The sequence below is a fragment of the Poecilia reticulata genome, chromosome 23 (assembly GCF_904066995.2).
Source record: "Poecilia reticulata chromosome 23, P_reticulata-male-v2, whole genome shotgun sequence".
Classification (NCBI taxonomy): Eukaryota; Metazoa; Chordata; class Actinopteri; order Cyprinodontiformes; family Poeciliidae; genus Poecilia; species Poecilia reticulata.
The window spans coordinates 14,036,824-14,060,417 of record NC_088852.1 but is presented as its reverse complement, the minus strand read 5'-3'; the positions used below and the strand labels follow the sequence as shown (position 1 = coordinate 14,060,417).

At 39.4% G+C, this 23,594-nt stretch overlaps 1 protein-coding gene across 2 annotated transcripts in view; it reads left to right on the top strand.

The window, feature by feature from the left end:
* Positions 1-23,594, top strand: part of slc2a13a (solute carrier family 2 member 13a) — an 80,746-nt gene that overhangs the window by 24,834 nt on the left and 32,318 nt on the right. For both annotated transcript variants that reach the window (XM_008401175.3, XM_081604153.1), the window contains exon 4: positions 14,223-14,331. In XM_008401175.3, the coding sequence (XP_008399397.1) occupies positions 14,223-14,331 (109 nt within the window). The remainder of the gene's footprint in view (positions 1-14,222; positions 14,332-23,594) is intronic.

Here is a 23,594-nt window from a genome sequence, read left to right as displayed (position 1 = left end):
AGGCAGAACATTTGCTTTGGACTCGGAGCGATAAAATGTATTGTCCTCTGAATGTCTGTGCCAGTTACTAAAACTTTGTAAGATCAGGTAAGAACATAAGGTTGTGTAACCGATTGTATAACTTCATGAATTTTCTGAAGCTCAAAGTCGAATCTTCCGCGTTCAGCCTTGAATAACACTCGGCTCACAATAGGAAATCAACAAAAGGGGTTTTTAACAGCACGACTGGAGCTTTTCACTGGCTGGAAATAACAGGGCTCACTTTGATGGCAATTAGTGCTACTTTTGACTTGTGACAATTTTCTCTGGCGTTTCTATACAATAACAACAGTAAGGTTGTGACTCACCCCAAGAAGGCATATGCACTTAGCGTGCACGTTAATAGTTTTCCTGAGCACAGTGGCCGGGAATAAAGAGTAGAAGCAGGATTAAATTGTCCTTATAAGTCGACGCGATTTGTAAATTATATCCAACAAAATGCATGTTCCGACTCATTTCATTGTGACAAAGGACATCTATGTAGTTTTTTGGCTCAGGGTTTTGACAGTGAAAGAGCTGTTTTTCTATGTATTTTTAATGTATTTTCGGCTTCATGTAGGACGTTCTGTATTTTTCATTGACCTTATGTAAAACAAGTGAGGCGTGCAGCGCTTTAAATGATGATCTGGGAACCATTAATGGGCTCTTTTGTCTACATATCAAACTGCTTGTGTGAGTTAATTGCAGTGTCTGTAATGAATTAATTAATGGCATTTTAAGTAATACAAAACAAACATTTATTACCAAAATAGGCATCATTTTCAATTCCAAAACCCGATTTGCTGCTAAATTATTGAAAAAATACACATTTAGGTTATTCATTCATCAAATTGGCATTGAAAGTTCAAGGTGATCTTGACCCGTTTATTCAGTCAATATTCTGATGCCATTTTCATACAACGCCACAATACCTGCATGCAAGAAAAACTCTGAGATTTGAAGCACACCTGCACTTTGGTCTATTAGCTAGATTGATGGTGGGATTTCAGCTGGACTATTAAAATCTTCACTGGTGGTCATAATGTTACGATACTGACACGAAGCTAGCTGGTCAGGTTGCGCTAAGGGTTTTCTTTTTCTCATGGAACAATCTTTAAGATAAAAAATATGAAACATCAATCTGAAAACAACGTGAATTATCAGCACAAGTTTGCTAAGCGCAGCATTTGTGTCCCCTCTGACCTCTCTGGTCTCATTTCTAAGTGTTTGAAATCCCTTCAGGTTGTTCATCTCCGTCGGGAAGACAACCCGTCATTTACGCCAGAGGCAGGTGGGTCTCTGGGGAGTCATGAATTCTAATGGCTCGTTAAATCTATCGCTAGCGAGCTTCAAAATGACGTAACGATTCACTATTTCTTTGACCAGAACACCTGCTGTTGATCATTCATATCTCTGCTCTGCAGCATGTATGATAATATATCTATCTAGCACAGACGCTAAGGCTTGTATTGATTATGCACACAGTGACAATGTTGGCTCCAGAGAGAAAATTCTTTAAATTTTGTTATTGTTCTCCGCCTCGGTACCTGGAGCTGTCATAGCAAGGCAAAGTTCATATTTGTTATGTATTAAAACATTAAGGGTGAAAAATACAACTGTTTAAATTGTCAAAATCTGTGGATAAAAATCTAGATTAATGACCTATTTCTCTTTTTCACGCAGAAACGAGTGCGAGGAACAAAGCTTTGTTAGATGTAGTTAACAAACCTAATGAACATGCTCCTGCTGCTGGAACATTTGACTCGTATCTTAATGGGATCAGATAATTGCTTCAAATGTAAATCGCTGGGTTTAACTTTTCCTATCAGTTCTCATCATATCTAAAAACAGAAAAAGTCTAATATATTTCACCACCCACCTGCACTGACCCTATTTAAATCATCAATGAGGGACCTTTAGCAAGTTCTCCATGCCTATTAGGGATCTAATGTTTAATGTACTTAATTTATTGAACACAAACAGTCGTCGCAAACTGTGTCATGCTTTTTATACGTCGTGCTGAATAAAAACCGCTAGGCTGATTTTAAGGTCTTGCACTGTTTTGGTGTAGCATGACTTTGAAATGATCTTTTACTTTTTTTTCTATTCTGTTGCCAAACAAATGCTGCTAAAATATGTGGGTATTCTCTTTTGGATGCAAGATTGTGACCATATATTTATCTGATAACATGCACAGAACTAAAGATGACCATTACCTTTCTTAAATGTTTTTGCAAAGCTAGCATAGCCAGGTCCCACTGGAATCCAAGGTGACCATTTACTAAGCAATTTTTTACTTTTTGGCTTTCCATACATCCAACAATCTCTGCTACTGTTGTAAATAACCAGGAGCCTAAACTTTTTCACTGTATTGATTAAAAAAAAACAAAAAAACAAACAGTATTTGTTTAAGCGTCTTTAAGTTTTCATTATTAACCATTAATGCACTGCTTTGGTGTGGAGTACTTACAATAATATATTTATGTACAGCTTAGCTTGGCACTAAAATAGAAGCAGAAAAAGACACTTTCTGCTACATGAGAGTATTCTCTGATGATTTGGTGTAAATAAATACACACACCCACAACCCTAAGGTTTAAAATTAGCTTCTAAAGTACATTATCCTTAACCTAAGACTTGTTTATGCGTTTGTTACTTCAAGTTTAAAAGGACAATTTTCACCTTTCAGTTTGATGTAAAATCATTCACGTTTTCTTCATAAATACAATTTTTCAGCTCATCTGTCGCTTTCTCTCCTTCTTTTTTTTTCTTCCGAGGTTGTCCAGAACTATTTGCTCTGCTCGAACAGATCGATGAGACATCCGTTTGTTTACCTAATCTTTTCGAGGCTTTGCTTTGACTAAGCCCTTTGAGCACATTGGGAGTCTTTGCTCTGCGAAAAACAATTACTTGATACAATCGTTGCATAAAAGCCTCTCAGCCGGTCTCGGGGCCCCTCAGACGGGAGGTGAGAGTGACGCACGCAGGGAAGGAAAGCGATGCTTTAAAACATTGACGAGATCAAGAGTGAGAACTCGGTACAAAGTTCCAGTTGCCTTGGAGTTTGAAGACATGAGCTGTTATGTTTATGATTTATCACTTTTGATGATTTGATTTTAAGTCGCCTTTATAGTTTACAACAGTTATCTTTGGGTTCCCTGAAAATAATAATTTAAAAAGATTTACAGGCGGCTCTTTTTTTTTTTTTTTAGGATTTCCTTTCCTTTTATTTACTTTTCTCCTTTTGTTTCCTTTTTTTTTGTCATGTCGTTTTGTTTCCCTTTCACCCTCCCAAACTTTGTACCACAACCTGTCTTCCTGTTCCAAGTCCTGTTTTTTTTTTCTTAATCCAATCTTTATACTACTCCATTTTTGCATCAAGTTATTTCCATTTCTAAGCCCCAGGCACTTCATTACAGACGCAGGGGTCACTTCCGGCTTCACATGTCTTTTCGTCTTTTGAAACGTAGGTCGCAGCTTTCATTCATGCAACAGACGGATTTAGCAAACGTCACCGGTGACGACGTCAGCTATCACTCTGCTTTAGTGACTCATGTTTGCCATTGCTGGTCGTCTCCAGAAAGTCTGCTTTATCGACTGCTAAAGTAATGACAACCATTCTGCGTGTAGAAGTAGGTCGAAAGAACTTCAAACAAAACACTGCAGTTGGATTTTTTTTTTAATATCCGTTTTAAGTTGATCAACTTATTGAGAATAAATCGTTTTTTCCCCCATTAGTCAAATTTGCAAGATATTGAAATAATAGAAAAGCTACAGGAAGCAGCTTGTGTCAAAAAATAAGTACTGTATTAATCCCAAAGGGAAATTAAATTAAAAATCCGCCGATTTTTTAAAATCATTCAACAACAGAGACTCCGAAAGTGGGACTTTTCAGGCTTTTCAGTCTTAGCAGCATGTGTATTACTCATTGTACCACTGACAGAAAGATGATTGGTTATGTCTCCTGGATCATATCTTCCTGGTAAAACTGTCTATGTGCAACGAGAGCTCATGGTTACCATCCACTGGCAGGCCTTAGGACATCTGTTAGTCATGTGCTATTTATAAGACTCAAACTCTATGTGCAATTCTCTGACATTTCAAGGATTACAATAGGCACAAACAAATCTTTGCTTTTTTATCCCAAGAGCATTTTAGCTACACTACAGCTAATAATGTTTTTTTTAATTAGCATCTCAGTTTAAGAAAAAAAAAAGGCTTTAGCTGCAGCTTATGTGGAGTTTCTATTGAGGCTGTGTATTTGTAATATTCACTAGATGTATGCAAATGTTCTATCCTTGGTAAATGTATCAAATGCTCCATTTTCAGAGATAATATATTACTTAGCACAAATGCTAAGTAATATATTATTACTTAGCATATTTACTACCTGTAAATGTGAACATTGGTGGGCGTACTGTCAAGAAATATTACAGGAGACTTAGAAACTCTTAGATTTTGCATCTAAAATTAAGTCCTTAAAATGTCTTAAACTCATTTTTTCTAATAAGGTTGGCTTCAAATATGTTAATCACAGGTCTTAAATTTTGTCATGGCAGGAACATTTAATCTTGTATATTCTAAGTAGTTTTTATTTTTTTATTTTTTGCAGCCCTTTTCTGTCAGGTAAAAGTTTGAGTCACACACAGACATATTCAAATCGGTTGAGGCTACTGCTAACTAGCAACTAATACAACCTTGCTAGTTAACTTTGTACATAGTTAGCTAGCACATAGTAAACAACAATCAGCTTATTTTTGCCCATAACGACATGAGATAAAGACAGTTGCTAAGACTCCAATCTAGGGCTGAAACGATTCCTCGAGTGATTCGAGTACCTCGATTATTAAAATTCCTCGAGGAAAATTGACCTGCCTCGAAGCTTCGTTAATTTATGTTTTATCATTTAGCGCACCGTGTTTCAGCCGGAACATTATTTGCGTTGAGCGGAGCTCTGACTTCCGCCTCTGAGTTGTTGACGGAAGCTACGTGTTAGCGGCATAACGTCCAATCTTCAAGTTCGGCCCGCGGGGATTTTACTGATTGGTGATAATTCCGGGTTTTCATCGTTTTTGAGGGACCAATAAACATCCTTAAAATGACCGGCGCGATGCCGGGAGTTCGGCAGACTTTCTGCTCCGGAGCTGCTGGTTGAACGGCGGGAAGAAGCTGAGGAGGATTTATACAGGTGAGCGGAGAGACTGAACACGGTGGGCGGCTGAGGGTTGATGCTTACAGGGTAAGTGCAGCTTTACGGACAAACCGCACAATAAACTTATATCATCCCGGTCTGAACAAACGGGAGGCGGAACATGGCGGGTAGGTGAGTTTCTGAACGGAGGAGCGGTAAATATCCCGTATTGCTCCCCCGGTCTACAAAAAAGTAACTGGTAGGGAAGCTCAAATGTGGAAAAAATAGACTGATGTTGATATCCGATAGTAACACTGGTGTTATGGAAGATTTACCAATATTTTATTTCATAATTGTTTTTATCCGATTACTCGATTAATCGTAAGAAAAATCTATAGATTACTCGATTACTAAAATAATCGTTTACAACAGCCCTACTCCAATCCCAAATCTCAAGTCTAAGTAGAGTCAAAAGTCCAGATCACGTCTGAAATGTTTGTTTTTGTGGCGTATGTTCAAACTCCAAGTTGTTTTCGTGCTGGAGCACGTCGGTTTACTTTTGGGTTTTTCATATCCCTTATCTTTCAAGGTCCACATTTGTGGGTACTCTGTGCCTAAGCAGCCCAGAAATAACAAGCCGAGCTTCTGCCCGTAGCTCCGTGCTTCCGACAGCCAACAGTGAGAATAATTCCCCACACACAAACAGCGAACAAAGAGAGCTTCTTCGTCCAAGCTTTCCACTCTTGCCTGTTTCCCAGTAGGCTTTAAGCAGCTCATTAATAATTGAGCGAGGAGAGTTGTGCGATGGTGGAGCTGTCATGATCCCCTCCTTGCTCCTGTCACCAGCTCTGCAACCAGGGAGGAAAATTAAAACAAACTTTTACTCCATGAGAGAACATTTTATGCTGCCGCATTATCTCTCCTGTTTTTACACAACCATACATTTCAGCATGAGATAAAAAAAAAATAAAAAAAGTTGGGTTGACACAAACTCCCCTTCAAGATGAGACGAACTAAATCCTTATTTTTGCAGTTTGTGGAAAATTGACTCTGGGAATGATGCAATAGTTCTTACAGTATGTGTTCAAACTGAAAAACTAACAACTGCAGAAGGGGCAGATATGAAATAGAAAGTGTAAGTTCAAAGTAGCAGCAGCTTGTTTCTGGCTGTTACCTCATGAAGACACCTCAGCGACCCCTACAGATCGTAGTGTCCACCGCTAGACGGATATGATTTTATCGAAGCAATACAAATTGCTTCTTTTTGCGTCACACTGAGCTCCAGCGACGATGCTTCTCTTGAGCCGCCAGCGGTTTGCGTCCAGAGCTGGTGGCGCGGACAAATCTCGGGTGACAGCTCTTCTCGTGACCTTCTCTGATCTTGACATATCGCTGCGCTCCTGCTGGTACGAGCCGATCCTCACCTGCATGAGCAGATGCTGACTTTTTTCAAGCTGAAAACTGAAAGATCACGCCGTTAAGTCATGCTTGGTGTTTTCCTTTCCTTTTTTTTTTCATTTCGGTTTCTATCCTACCTTTGATAAAGTATCGGTGGCAACACAGACGGAAAGAAACAAGAAGACAGAATGACACGAGGACCTAACATCCGTGTCCTTTGCTCTGTGGATTGATGCAATTAGTGTCACACCAAAAAGAAAGTCGCTTTCCTGGCTGTTGAAGTGAGATTTAAGTTTTTAGAAAATGTATTGTACTCTCTGGATTGGACGGTAGTGTGCTAGAACTGTCCGAAGAATCTCACTTCTCATCCTTCTTCTAAAAGCACACTCTATCTTGTTAGAAAGGAGAATCCAATTGATTCTCAAAAGTTGGAGTTGATTGCTCTATAGTCCAGTAGACACAATAGGTTTGATTGAGGCACAAAGTTGCAACATTTGTTCCATTTTCAGTTGGTGCCCTTAGTTTTTTCATTGCACTGTCAAACGATCTTAACTTTTTGAGAAACCTCACAATACCTTTGCCTGCAGTGGTGCTGAACCAAGAACCACTGAAGGAAACGACACAAAAATGTCTGAACAAGTCGTGAGCGCAGCTTTCTTCCTCACGAAATAGAAGCAAAAGTGGAGTGACGTGAGATTTCAGGAGTTGTAATCTCTGTAACACAAGCCATTTCTCTCACTAGTTTTAGGCTAGTGCGTTTGGTTTGGCTATATTTTTCCACAGTGCCCTACAGTCTATTTTCTGCATTTGAAGTGATCTCCGGTCCGCTTGGCGTTCATTTGAACCACACTAGAGTTCACTTCAACAGAACCGAGACCAGAGTCTCCTTTTTTGGTCCACATCGGAGTTCACACATCCCCAAACACATCGGACATTTTAAGAAAATGAAGTAGAGTTTGATTAAAGTGAACTATGATGTGAATTCACCCATAAAAGTAGCAATGTGGCGTTCATCCTGGTGGTAGAAGAGTGGACTAGAATTTTTCTGTTGCTGATCTGCTGAAGGACCCATGGAGATTTGATTACCCAATCCACCAGCGATTTGTGGATCCGGAGAGGAACAACTGTGTTCCTGCAGGAATTTTGCCGATGTTGGATAGGTGTCTGTCACGCTGAAGGAAAAGCTGAACCAATTCATCAATGTTTCTACCGTCACTTATGGTCATGTAGATGTAGATCGCCACCGAAAGAGCAACGTCCAGATACAAGGACTGAAACGAGCTTCCTTCGTAACACATGGAACCACCTCCATTAACAAGGCTTGTGTGAATTTCGGTTGTCTTGTAGGTAAAAACTCAAACTCTGGATGAGTAAAGAAAAAAAGCTTAAAATACATTATTTTGGTCTTCACGCACTTTTTTCTCTGCATGTGTATGATATAAAACTTTGCAAACACAATTTGCCGCCACTTAATGTGCTATGTGCTTATGACTAATTCAACCTCAAGGTTGAATTAGTCATAAATTTTATCTCCCCCCACATCTTCACATTCACCAAACACACTCTGCGTGAACTCTTTAGCTTTGCTTTTAGCAGCAAACACTCCACTTAAGAGCAATATGAGCTTATGGTGTTCCATTAGTACTAGAGAAGTGAATTACAGTGTTTATTTAAACAATCCATGCAACCTGTCAGGGGAATAAATCCATAATTGAAATGCATATAATCTCTTCCCAAACTCCTAAATGACTAACCTAACTTCTTGCTTCCACCATCATAAATTGGGGAAATTCAAGTCCAAACACAGCACCCTGCACATATCTGCAGCTTACTGGGGTGACTGAGAGTTGGATCCATTACCTACGAAGACATTTTTTGGTTTTGTGCCGGAGTGACGCCATGTTTTCCCGCTGTGTTGATGCAGGCTCCGAGACCACACCTGCATATATTTTCTGCATGTGCGATGCCAATTGCTCCATCCATCTGTCTCGCTGGTGTTGGGCTCCTGGCAACCACTGGCCCCTCCATGCCCTCAGACAAACACAGCTGCTACCCAGCATCTGCAGACGGGAGTCTTGGATAGTTAGCGGATTTGATTATCCGCCTTCCAGACAATGTTTTAGATGTTGGAAACTCCGTTAGCACAGGCTAGATTGCCACTCTGATTTATGTGGAGCGAATTTGGAAACCCTACAGCTGTCTGTTTTTCTTACATATTTGAACATCTGGAAAAGTAATAAGAATTTGAAGACATAATTTCAGCTGAAACTAGTGTGAGTCTTGGTAAGTCTCAAAGGTGTGTACAGATGTGTGAAACTGATTTCTGAGCTTCTACAATGCTAACCCTGCAGCAGACTTCTTCCTGACATTTTTCCTTGACTTTAATTATGCTGAACAATACATTTTGGGGTCTTTATTTCATATTTATTTAACTTACACTAGCTGTGTTTCCATTACGAATGTGCACAAAACCCTGTCGATATTCCGCTAATGTTGAAAAATCACAATTTTGCAATTGCGCTGTTTCCATTAAATAAGAAGCACATTTGAAATCACGTGAATAAGTTTGTTCGTGCGATAAATGATTAAAAAATATCATCCTCCAAACACTTCCTGTCGTCTTCTTCGTCGATTCTGCCAGTTGCAGCATCCAGTTGTTGGTCAATGTGACCCATGTGATGCAAAAAAAGTTTCCGTTGCAGTTTTGTGAAATACTCTAATTTCAATCCGGACAAAAAACCACCTCATCCCAGCGCAATTTTCACAATTGAACCTGATGCACAAAAGACATTAGCTTAACCCAGTGCTGATTCCTGGTTAAAACAACCAAGTCTCTGCATTATTTAGCTTCTTCAGCAGCTCCACAGACAACAGTTGTGGACCTAATTTCTATTCCCCATCAGTCCTAACCTTGTGTTCTGATCTCGACGGCGTGGAGTGCAGGATGTCGTGATCTTACTCTGATGAGGGAGCGCAGAAGAAGAGCAGCAACGCTGGAGACACGGAGTATGTGGAAGGAATAATTATTGTAGATTCGATGGGCCGAGGTGGAAGATTGCAGGGACTCGGCCCCTGATTGCAACCCGCTCTGTTACATAAGTGGAGTCGCTTTCCCAACCCTCGCTTCCCCAGGACGTCGTGATTGGGTCGGATGGGAGAAGCCTGTTTCTGGGCCTCTTGATTGGACATTGTTCAATTTCCTCTGATACCCCGCTGTTACTTTGGACCACGCGTTGATCCGTGGATTGACCCAAATTTTCCCTGATTTACCCAGGATTTACAAATCGCCATTGGATTCAGTGTTTGTGAATATCGCCAGTGTTGTTGCTGCTTTGCATTCTGCCTCTATTCCATCATGCAGGTTTGTTCCTGTACAGCTGCTTACCTTTGCAACATTTGCCCTCTGTACCTTCCAAACATTCTCTAAATCCACCAGATTATGAGTACATAATTTAGAAACATCCATTTTAACTCAGCTAAGTCATTTCAGAACTCTAATTCTCCTCTCATTAAGTCATTCTTTTGTTTGTATAGATGGACTCAGAGAGACACCCATAGTTGAAATTCTTTAATTTCTTTCTTCTAGCTAGACACCTGTAGGTCAAAATGTTGAAACTATTCACAATTTCACCCACTTCATCAAAAACCAAGTTATCCACTCCAGAGCATGATGCCACCTCTGCCATATTTTACAGTGCTTTCAGTTGTTGGAATTTAAATTAAGTCTAAAAGGTCAACTTTTAATCTAAACACCTAATCAGATTTTTTTTCCCCATCAATTTTGAAAAAAAAAAGACAGTAAGATTACACCTGTATACAATGTAATGGGAGGTTTTTATTTCGGCACCCTTCCCCTGACTGATACCTTTGAACAATGACCAGTGACCTTTTGTGGCCTGTTTGCTAACCGTAGCCTTAGCATCAGGATGCAATTTTCAAGAAACTCCTCCAAGAAAAGTTTCATTTTATTTCTGGTAAATGTCATTCCCTATTTGTTATTATAATGTATTAAATTAATAAAACCGGGTTATTATTTATTTTTTTGTTGCCAATTTCTATAATAAACAGATTAGTTTTTCATTTAGACTATACTGGAATAGGCCTGTCACAATAACAAATTTTGCTGGACGATAAATTGTCCCAGACATTATTGCGACAACTGATAATATTGTTGTTTTGAGACCATGTTCAAGTAATATAATCAGTAAACTTTAATTTCTTACAACCGTTTAACACAGAAAATGTAAATCATATTAAATGTCCAAAAGAAATCAACAAAACAAACAACAAATAAAATGGACATTAAAGACTCTGTAAAGAAAATTGTCCTTCAAAAAAGGGATTTTTTTTTCATCCTGTATTTGGTAGAAAGACACGTACAAGTAAAATTATTGAGGTCGTTTTAATTTATCGTGCAATTAACTGATTTATTGCGACATTATCTTGTCAAATAAAGCTGGTTTCAGGCTTTCTACATCACAACCTTGCATTTTAGCATAGCTCTGCATATGTGTTATCTTTCCTGTAATTATGACTTACACTACATTAAAGAAGGGTGGTTTTATTGTTGTGCCGATCGAAAAACGGCACCGAGCTCAGGTTCTGCTCGCCTTAACGACGAGCACATTCGACGGAGGACGGCGAGGGGGCGGGGGGGTAAAATAGTTGATAATTACTGCATTGATCGGCCACAAATGACAAAGATGGTGCTGGAAGGTTTCAATGTGGAAGACGTACATACAATTACTGCAATACTGTGGGACCCAATCACCGCGCTTATGCCTGACTGGTTGCCTGCTGGTTTGTTTTTCATCGTTTTTTTTTTGTTTTTTTAAAAAAATGTTTTGTTGTTTTTTTTCCCTTCCAGTATGTCATCTGATTAAATTAGCGCTGGGTGGCGCTCATCTGAGGAAATGGAGCTGTGATTGTTTCAGCATGCGGGTTTGGGATGCCGCTTTAACCCCGCGCATCTTCGTAGATCTCGTTAGGGGGGAAAGACGGGAAAAGAGAAATGACACCTAATATTCTATGATTGCTTGGTGAATGTTCGGCTGGTGGAGTTGTTTCTCCTCGTGTGGGTTTTAAGCTGTGCTGATAGTTCACTCCGGTCCATAAATCTGATTCTCCGCCAGGTAATCGGATAACGGCCCTCCGCTCCGGTCCTTCAGGATCCACCGATCAAACTCTACCGGGTTAATGGCGTGGAAATCGCCGGGCTTTTAAAAACAACGCTTCCTTTTCATTGTTAGAGGAGAGTTTCGTGATTGAAGAAACATCTGGAGATCGTCATCATCATCACCGCAGTCAATGTCTCTTTTGGGCTTTTAGTGAGCCGGTCTGTCTTTGGTTGATTTTAAAGCCAACGATTATTCTATCGATTATTCTGACGATTAGTCAGATTTTTTTTCAGCTCACCACTTAAACTTTTTTTTTTTTTGAAATGCATTAAAAGATGCAAATAAACAAATTGTTTTAAAATATATATATATATATATATATATATATATATATATATATATATATATATATATATATATATAATAAGCAGTTTATTGCCTAAAATGCAATAATGATATTCCTTTACTGTAGTTTTCGTCATTGGTCGTAAAGGATGGATATGCAGCTAAAGCAATGTGTTTCTAACATCTCTAACAAAATTGCAAGAATAATATGATGTTATTTTCATAATACTATGATTTTATATTCGAAGTACGGCTTTATTCTAATAATGTTGACTTTATTTGTGTAATTTTACGACTTTATTCTTGTAATTTTATTAATGTCTTGTAATCTTATGACTCTATTTTCATAATTTTATTTTTACCTTTTTTTTTTATTGTTTCTTAGTCTGATTTTAACATTCTGCCATTCTCTAACAAGTGGCCAAAAACAATTTAAAAAAAAACCCAGGGTATGTAAACATATGAGCACAACTGTAAACACGTTTGCATGTTAAAGCCAATCAGCAAAACAATTGAGAAAATATAAAAACTGGACATTTACAAATCATCATTACTGGACATTTCCATGTATGTATTTACTTAATTTTCAACTCGGTTACACATCATAAATTTTGCATTGTGTGATAAACCTCCTCCATTACTGTCTTTTTTTTTAAACAGGAGCATCAAGTACACTCTCCAGAAAGTGACATAAACAAGCTTTTGGACATGGAGTCACTCTGGGACTTTAAAATGAGTTAAAGCGTGAAAGAACCAGACAGACTGAAAAAATCCCCCACAAACTTTATGGCTCAAAATGAGACGTTTTATCATCTCTACTAATTTCTTTTGCTGTTATAAAAGTGGTGCCTTGCGACACAAAATGAAAACTAATGTACTGAGAGAAATGTGACAGGCGGCCAAGAAAAGGAGGACCGTGGTGTGTGTCAGCAGGGGCGTCCTTTACACAGCCCGATCCGCTTGTCAAACAGTTAAAGGACACGTTTTCCTGTCCAGAGTCCTCCCACTCGCAGCTGCTCCCAAATAATCAGCATGTGTCTCATGTCCTGTGTGTGTATTTATGCATCGATGTGAGAGTTTCTACCTGGGTATTTCCTCCTGTAAGCAGTTTCAGTGTCTGTCCAGTCGCTCCCTCTTCTTATTGAGACGTTTCCTCCTGGAGGCAGCAGTTGTTTGCTTGTGCTGGGGATCACAATGTGGCTCCGCTGTCGTGCCAATTTGAGACTCCTTTCGGCCAAAGAAAATTCAAATATTTCTTTTCTGCCCACTCTTAGATAGTCCAGCAGCTGAAATGGAAAGATGGAAGCTGATTCCCCAGAGATAAACGTTTCCATGTAGGAATCGTTTCAGAAAGGCTGAAAAAGTCTCAGCAGATTTCATGTGGAAGGTTCAGTGACCTTTGTGATTGACGGTGGCGTTATGAGGGCCATTATAGATAGAAGAAAAAAAAGGAGGAGTAAATTTCTGCCAAAAATCTCAGAAATTTTGAGAATGTTCTCTGGAATTTTCCAGAAAAATGTGGACGTCTGTGTTTGTAAATCAAAACTTTGCAAGAAAAAACTCAGGATTTCAAGATTAATCTGAGAAATTTTCTAGAAAAAAACCCATGGAGATTTTCGTTTGAAAATGTGAGAGGAAACACTCAAATTTTGAGATTAATCTCAAACATTTTCAAGACAAAACTTGGGAATTTTTGAGTTTGAATAGTTGAAAAATTTTGAGATTGATGGAAATTTTCAAGAAAGAAAATTCAGAAATAAGAGTTAGAAAAGTCAAAACTTTACTAGAAACCACTGCAAAACTTTGAGATTAAATTTATTGACATTTCCATTTTATCTTTTGGAAAATTTCTAAACTTAATCTCAAAATTTTTGTTTTTTTCTTTTTTTTTTTCTTTCAAATTTTAGACTTTTTAAACTTGGAAAATTCCAGTTTTTTTTCTCAGTTTCTTGATTAATCTCAAAATTTCTGACATTTTTGGCATTCTATGTGAAGTAAATTGTAATTCCACTCCCACAAAATATTAATGTACACAATGTGTACACAGTTAAGTTGTAAGTAAATAAGTAAATTCAAGCGTGTTGCTGCTTTCTTCTCGTCTGAGGAAAGTTTGTTTTGAATGTTTATTAGATTTTAATGTTTCTTTTGGGGGTGTGTGGAGGTCGTGCTGAGATGGTAATTAATTTCTGCTGTGCTTTGGCTCGTGTCTCCAGATGGCCCTGTGATCTGGCGGATGCTGACCTACCCCCCGACTCGCCGAGCTCTGGTGGTGGGATGCGGCCTTCAGATGTTCCAGCAGCTTTCGGGAATCAACACGGTCATGTGAGTGTGAATGCGAGGCGTGGGAAACAGTTTGGATCGACAAACATGCTCTATATTTGCAGTAAACGCACAGCAGGGGCAGTTGCAGTCACTTTAGGTTTTTAATAATTTATTTGCACGTTTGTTTTTTTTTACTCCAAGGTGGGCTGATGACATAAGAAACTTTTCTGCCATCTTTATGGCATTTTTTAAATAGCAGTGGAGTACTTTGATGCAGAAAAAATATATATGATCTTCTTGACGGATGCAGACTGCTTCCTGTAACTTGGCAGGCGGTTTTATTAATAGACATGTATGTGTTTGTTTATGGTTATTTGGCATACAAATGAGTGATGCAGTTTATAACTCTTTTGTGTTAACTTAGATGTTTGGGGGGGAAAAACCCAACTAATTATTTATTTTAAAAAAATTAAAAATACATTGTGTAAAGGTATAAGAGCCTCTGGAACTGTGCTTAGAGTTAGTTAGCAGAATTTAGCTGTATTTAGAACACAGTGAAGAGTATTGCTTCCAAGAAAAATGCCAGAATTTAAATTCAAACTTGACGCTGCCAAACCTGTTTTATTCACATTGTGCTTGATGTCGCTAATATGCATCATACCTACATTTACACTTATTGTGTGTGCAGAAGTCAGAATAACAGTCTCTAATGAACTTAGCATCAGATTGACAGAAACAAAACACTTTTTCTTTACATAACTCGATTTAAATTCAGGCAGTAAGGGGTTAATGTGAAACTTGCTTCACTGTGGACATTCGCACTAAAGTTTGAGTTAGCAGCAAGCTTCTTCCCAATCATTAATACTATTATTTTATTCATTTGAGTGGCCAGTCTGGGTCATATGGTTGAAACTTTGACACAACTAGTGTTCCAATGTGAAAGCCCTGACCTCTGCTGTTCTGAAAATGCTATTTCCAATAAGGTTGATTGCATGTTAACTTCTACATGCTGGCGCAATAGACACCCCACTCAAACAAAACCCTCGTATTCAGTCTATTATGAACCTACACCAATATGACTTTGCCACTCCAAACAGAAAAAGAGAATTTCTTGTCTTTTCAGCCCTGGGATTAATCAAAACACTACGAAAAAGCTGTCAGGCATTCCCATTCAACGCACAAGATCAAGAAGAATGTGTTTGCCGCGGCATCCCTCTATCAAATCACAAAACATTTCTTTCATCCCTCAAAGCCCATCCTTCACATGGGAGCAATAGCCTCGGCGCATTAATGTCGGCGAGCGGACGGAACCCCTCCCTCCCGCCACATGCCTCCTTTCTTCTTCTTTATCGCTCCGTCTGAGCAGATTGTATCATCCGTCTGTGTCCCGCCCTCCCCTCCGAGACGAACTATATTACAAAGCTTTGTAAACAATCGGTGGATGTGCGCTGTTGCCTGGCAACCGGCGGACCGGTGCGCTTGAGCGGGGTGTGTCTGCGCGCGTGTGCTGGAAATGTGACACCGTGCGTTATGACGTGCGGATGTGTAGATTCCAGACCTTAGGCGGGTGTGCTTGACGGCTGAACGGATAGGAAGGTATTCAGAGGATAATAGCATGCAGAAGTTGAGCTTTTATTACCCAAGGTGAAGCTCGGGATCTGTCACTCCTCCACGTCTCTCGGAAAATGTCTGTCTATTGATCGTCCGTCTCTCTGGGCGTGTATTTATCTTCATCTCCTGCTGTCAACTCACTGAACAGCGGGCAGGACAAACTAAATCTGACACTGGCCTCGTCCGCCTATCTGTCACTTTCACTTCCACATCTGCCAATCTCCTAGTCAGCCTGAAAAGGTCCACCTGCTGGGGAGGCTGCAGCAACGCGGGCCCGTCTTCTTTAAGCAAATCTGAACGCTGCAGAGGTTACATAATGTTTATGCTGCTCATTAAGATGCAGTTCAGCTCTATAAATTGAAGACAGATTCTCCTTTTGGTTTTGTGGACGTCAGTGAATTGCCTGAGTTATCGCTACTTGCTTCAAAAGTACTCTTTAAAAGTGAGACATTGATGTTGATTTGACAACAACAGAAAAAATGAGGACACCCCATTGAAATGTTCACATATCAATAACTAACCTTTTTTTTTAGTCATCTCTAAACAAAAGATATTAAAAATGTAATTTTAGTTATGTAAAAAGTCAGGACACCCTGCTGCCTTTTAGTTGGTGGAAGTAACTTAGGTAAAGCCTGTTCTCCGTTGTCAAAATCTCCCTATCTTCCGGTTCCAACCACGTTGGGTGTGTGGCTGGAACCGTTGGCAGTGTTTTCCCTCAGTATGTGAGCGTGAGTACAGGCAGGAATCTGGGCAGGCCGTTAGCAAGCAGGAGTTGTTGTCGACGCTCTGATTTTCTCTGAAATCTCTCGGTGTATTTGTTCGTTTCGGGTTGCCATGTTCAGTTGACGCTGGATGCACTCTTCCGCCACAATTGATACAAAAGTTTTTTACCTCAAGATTTGACCGTGGAATTATTGAAAGGCAAAACAAATCTCACTGTGGCCGATTGGGGAAGAAGCCAAGTCGGTGGAGAAGAAGTTTAAGATATTTCTTGTAGCCAAGTGACGAACTTTCACAGTCTGAGGGAAGTTGGACCCACTTTGTAATACCAACTGAAGATATTTGAGAAGCTTAACGCCGTTCCACTGTTTTCTCTGGAAAACTTCACTCTGAGCTTCATGTTGCTTCTTGTAGTCAACGAAAGAGTTGGACAGAGGTCACGCAAGAAGAATAAAGAAGCAGAAGCAAAGCTGACTGGATGTGTAAGCTAATCAACAATTTTTTCAAAAGCAACATTTATTGGTGACATCTTCACTCTGAAATGTTACTGTAATATTCAATAAATCAATTAAATTTTATTTGTATAGCACATTTCAGCAGCAAGGCATTTCAAAGTGCTTTACATAATTAAAATAAAAACAGAAATAATCAGTGAGAAAGAGAGAGATTTAAAAAAAAAAAAAAAAAACAAATAAAAACAAAAAAAACAAAAAACATTACATCATTAAAACGTCGAAAAGAAAGAAGAAAAAATTAAAAACATTAAAGACATAAAAACATGGAAGACATCAAAACCCGCACTCTAACCCTAATTTAGCCATAAGCAACTCTAAACAGGTGGGTTTTAAGTTGAGATTTAAAGGCACCCAGTGTTTCAGCTGTTTTACAGTTTTCTGGAAGTTTGTTCCAAATCTGTGGTGCGTAGAAACTGAATGCTGCTTCTCCTCGTCTGGTTCTGGTTCTGGGGATGCGGAGCAGACCAGAACCAGAAGATCTGAGGGGTCTAGACGGTTGGTACAGTAATAACAGATCTTTAAGGTATTGTGGTGCTAAACCGTTCAGTGATTTATAAACTAACATCAGTATTTTAAAGTCTATTCTCTGAGCTACAAGGAGCCAGTGTAGGGACTTTAAAACTGGTGTTATGTGCTCTATCTTCCTGGTTTTAGTGAGAACCAGGAAGATTATTATGAACCAGGAAGATTATTATGAACCTTTACGTTGGGGTTCGTTGGCATATTGCTTAAATCAAGCCCATTAGAAATTAAAAAAATAACAGTAGGTGTGTTTTCACCTTTAGTATAAGATTGAAAATCTTACAACAATGTGCAAAATGCTGCTCTATGCAGTAATGCACCATCAGGAGCCTTTTGTGGTAGATGACAATATCATATGGCCCTGATGGGACGGATTTGTACATTACATAAATAGAAATCACTCAGACTTAAAATTAGCATAAACAACTGTGATTTATTTATTTATTTTTAGCTATCAGATGTCAGTTTAAGTAAACTCGCTTTGATCTTGGTCTCCAAATTTTAGCTTCCCAAACTGAAACAGCTCTGTCTGCTGTAAGAACACAGTAGTCCTCAAGTTAGAAGTCATTCCAATTATCTCGTGTGCCGAGTGTTTTGATTAATTAGATCCGCTGCAGATTTGCAGGTGTCTTCATAATATGATATATCAACGGTGTTATAGGTCAAACAAATACAAGCAGTAGTTAAACTTAAATGTTACACTGTCAAAACAGATGAAGCATAATTACCTGAAAAATAAGAACAGATATTAGCTGTGCTGCTCCAGCTAATATTTTTTATCAGTAATGCTAATTAGTTTTGCACTTAAACATAAAGCGGACTGCATCCCATATCTTCCTCCTGTGGACTCCCCCGCAGGTATTTGGATTATAGCTTTGACACATTGCCTTTTTAAATTATATGTAAGACTTTTTTTTAACTGGTGATGAAACATGAAGGGCAATTAGGGATTCTGGATTTCATCCCCGTGAAATGTGGGACCGGATGATCAAGAGATGGAAACGTCCAATTAGTGGACGACTTGTTCGGCTACACTGCTCTCCTAACTCATGCAAATATCCTCTTTACCTACTCCTACCAACAATGGTTAATTACATAATGCTTTTTGAAAAATAAATAGAAAACCAAACTGGAGCATTTGAGATGATGTAGGATTTAAAGTTTGATTTATTTATTTTTCCTCCCTTGAGTCGAGAAGCAGCCGCATCTGCAGCTCCTTATAGATCAGCGGTGTCCAGTGTTGGTGTTAAAGGGCTGCACAGTTTAAAGGTTTTGCATGAATCAAATGAATGATTCATTACCAGACCAATGCATAAATGCATAACTTAAAACATGCCACAGCAGAGATACGTCTAAGATGCGCAAGATACCCGTCCTGGAGGGTTGGAGTTGGTAGACCATTGTTGTAGATTTCCTCACATTGCCTCTTTGGCTACATTCACACATGATGTCATGTTGCTCGATTTAGTTTTTTGCTAGAATACTTTTTTTTTCTTTTATGGTCGTTCAGTTTGTGACCAAAGAGACCCGCATTTCCAGAAGAAGAAAGTTGACGTCACACAGTGTAGCACTGTTTGCAGCACTAATAATGGACGCCGTCGTCCATGGATCAGTTTTATAGTTATTCAGTAATCAGGCCGGCGGCATCGTCACAAGATCCAAACAAGATGAAGGAAGCTAATAAAGAGACAGCACAACTATTAGAAATTGTATTTTGTGCCGCAATGCCTGAAACTTCAATAGAGAAGTCTGTTTGGATGTGAAGTCAGAGCAGCGGTGGGAATGTGATGTGCTTCATTAACAGACTCCTCTCATAGTTATGATTTTCAGAGATTGTTTACCTCTGGATTTACCATGTCAGAGTTCTTCTGATGCAGACACAAACTTTCGGATCGCAGATGCTTTTAAAACAGTCGGATACGCATCCCATTATTAACACATAGACGTTTTTTGCCAAATTGACTCAGACTTGAGATCTGAAACTCAAGATTTTGGACTAAAGACCTATTTCATACTGGACTTAATTCAGCCTCAAGGTGTGAGTTTTGAGGATTTCATGAAAATGAAGACTTAGAATTGGGATATTAGGGTTTTATGATCTGGTACTTAAGATTAGACTAATCTTGAGGCTTGGAATTAAGAATTTGAGATGGGAGACCCGACTAGGATTTAGGGTTCGAGACTTCAATGGACCTAACTCATGAATCTCAAGACTTGACTCAGACTCTAAGTTTGGCACTCAAGATTCGACTTGAATGAGAAGAGGTAGAAGTTTGAAAAATGATTTTTTTTAAGCATGACTCTAAAATTGGTGATAGGGGTGAAATCCAGCAGAATACTTTTGTTACACGAACAACTTTGTATCGTTTTCTTTAATTAAAGAACATAAAAAACTTTGACAAATTTCATTTTCCTTTTAATATGACAGCAATGAGGTGAGCGCCATCTGGACTTTTGCAGTTTGAGACGCTACATAAGCTTTACTGCGAAGTGAGACTGAGTCAAAAAGCAAACAGACACAAGGGTCATAAACGTCAAGACGTGTATAATAATAAGAAAATGTGTGAAGAAATAACCCTAATTTTCTTGATTTCCTGCCTCAGTAAACACATTCCTAATAGGTTTGTGGTCTCAGTCATTACTTCTTTTTTTCCTCCCCAACTCGACACAATGTTCATTTGCTAAATTATGGTCCTGTTTGGAGAAAAATAAAGGTTGGAGTGGTTTATGGTGGGAAATTATTAAGATTGACAGATTGGCAGATCGTGCCACCGGGCTTGTGTTGCCCATGCAAAGTCGCCGTTCAAGCCTTGTTAGTCAGTCAGATATAAACGAGGTCTGAGGTGGCAGTAAATCACCACGGCCTGGAGACGAGCTTCCCCAGCTGCTTTAGCCGATTAAACCACCAGGTCTGGCATGGAGAAAGGAAAGAAAAGGGCTGTAAAGGAGCGTGGCAGACCGTCAAAAGAAATGCAAACGACTCTAGAAAGGCACATATTGTCTGTTGCTGTGCTGTTACGCTCTGGTCTCTCATATCAGGGACTTGACAGAAGTAGATTGGCTGAGTTCACAGATTTTTTTTCCTCTTCCTTTTCAGTCAGATATGCTCTAAAATAGCCTGCAAGTCAAGTCCCTCGGTTAGAGCTGAAGTAGAAATGTACTGCAAATGAGTCCAAGGAGCTGGCATGAAGGGCAAATTGTAATGGAGAGGTTGGAAAGTACAGAGGCACAGTAAAGTGGTCAGCGATCATCTCATATTGGCCCATCTACTTCCACTTAACATTACTGGTATTATCTCCACCTTTACAAATTTCTTGTGTTTCTGGCAACACTGGTCAGCAGTGGTTTTGATCGTCCGCAGATGCCATATTTGTCCTATCTCTTTCTTGGTGTTGAATTATAAAAACTGATTTTAGCTGTGACATGTGAGGCCTGTGTGGCTCTAGATTTTGTTCTGGGTTTTGAGCAAATGAGTTGGCAATGAACTCTTGGAGGTATTTGTGTTTCCTGTTTGTGGATAATGAGTTGAGATATGGTTTGATGGAGCCCCAAAGTCTTAGAAATTACTTTCTAAGAAGTGAGAATGACTATTTGTCATCTGTCCTCGATTTATTTTTATTTTTTGTAAATTGGAGCATGATGTTTGGGGCCTTTGAGAGCTTTTTGTCTACTTTGTGTTGTCGGCTGCTTTTTTATTCGTAATAAATGGAAGCATCACGAGAACTGCTTTTGTGTATTTCATCCTGTCATCCTTGTGTGATGTTAATTTCTAGGGTCTTAACAATACGCAGGAACGGCTCTTCAGACCTCGGGTGCCAAAGAAATTCCGGCTGAATTCAAACCACGCCGCTCAGATTTCAGCATTAAAAAGCAGCTCACACGCTCAGAGGTGCTGTTTGGACGATCAGACGTGCTGCTTCATTCCCACACTCACATACGGAACACACTCGGCTCTGGCCGTGCATGCTCAGATGCAAATTAGTTCTCCCATCAGCGGCGGTGTGCCAGCTAATGACATGCATTTATGCAAACAAACTTAGATGAAGTTCATCTTGGTGGAGCAGTGAAAATCCACTGACGCAAGCACACACAGCACCGAGGGTAATAACATCTCAGATGAGCCCACACAACAAATGAGTGGCTTTCGCTAACATGGGATGACAAGTGGGTAAAATGACTTCCTGTCTCCATTAGTAAAGACTCCATTTTTAATGACTCTGCTTGGGCACAGATGCGTTTACAGCCATACGTGGTTGATTTTTTTTTTCTCACATCCATCTGTTGAAGCTACGGGCTCTTGCCAAGGTATCCACACCTTTAATCGGATGACATCCACTAACACAATGTATATTATTTGGATTTTACATGGTGGAGGGTGGAGTGGTCCAGGACCCATAAAAATACATGGGTTTTTTTCATTAATTGATCTTTTTCAAATACTACATGGTTTATCTGTCCATTGTCTATACCTGCTCATCCACGCATTAGGAGCTGGTGCCTATCTCCAGAGGCCATTGGGCAAGAGGCAGGGTACACCCTGGGCAGGTCAACACTAAGGACAAACAACCATGCATACATTAACTGAAGGCAGTTTATAGTAGCCAGGTGTACCATAAGTCATGTTGTTGAAATGTGGGATAAAGTCAGAGTACCTTAAAGGGGAACTCAGGGAAAACATGCAAATCCCGTGCATCAAGAGGCAAGAATATTTTTGCTGCAATGTAACAGTGCTATTCACTACTCCATCATCCGGCCCATACAGGATTTTAATTAGTTTGACTTTCATCAATATAAGATGGTACAGAGCTATTTAAAAGCTATGTTATACAATATCTAACCTTTGACCCCATGCATGATGGGTAGACAGCAGCAAATTTCAAGAATTACACACACCGATCCTACTTCTTGGTGGAAAGTTATTTCAGCTCCAGAATTAGTAAGCCACAGTTACTATGACATTTTGTGTCCCTTCCTTGTCTGGGTGAAGAAATAGTTCCCCCGTTTATGCTGAATTTTACAGAAAAGTTTAAAACAAAGCTTCTGTAAAAGTTTACAACCTAAAAATTCTGCATCTCATTCAGTTATCATAGACCGTCCGGCTGATCATTTGATTAATGTCGGCTCAGACGGACATTACTTTGTGTTGATTGCATTTCTTTTCTTCTTTTTAAAAAGCCTCTATTGCCAACTGTTGTTTTTGTCATTTCAGTCTTGAATTACGAGGAAAAGTATTAACTTACTGCCACTGATAAATCTGCAGTCGAATAATCCTGCATCTGAACAGGAGACACATCTCTCCATTTCTGTGTTGTAGTTGGCGAACAGAACATAAAGCGTCAACGTCAATACATGTTTTCTACTCGCTTCTCTACAGAAATCCCAGTTTATGCCTGCAGGAGTTGAGCACCAAAGTATCGGACAAATAAACGTGATGCAATATGAAAAGTCTTGAAAACTGCCAAATATGCAGACCTAGACATGGCTACGGACAAGCCGGCAGGTTGATCTGAACTCAAATGTCAGGTCCTCTCACTCTCTGGACCCCAGATGTCATATAAATAACTTTCCTACCCTGTTGCTCAAGGTGGTTCCTGATCTCGAGTGAGAGTGCATACCCTTTGAGGTACCTAAATGCGGGCAGGGAACCAATCATGGTGGGCCCGCAGCCTCAAAAAGTGAACCCACAAAACCTAACATGCCGGCACGCATTTAATATTCATAAACCATCTTATTGGCCTGAGGGAGAAGCAAGAGATTGGTAAATAATACATCAGTCAGGAAGAAGAAGGAGCTTATCATTCTACCTGCATGTGTTTGTATCTCAGAGTTCCTTCCTGCCTAATTGTCCCCCCAACAAATGAAGGGATGGGCAGCTGCATTGAGATAAATATAGGCTATAATTTTGCACTGTATCTCTATCTCGGTTGCTCATAAATGTTGATATCATCCAGCAGT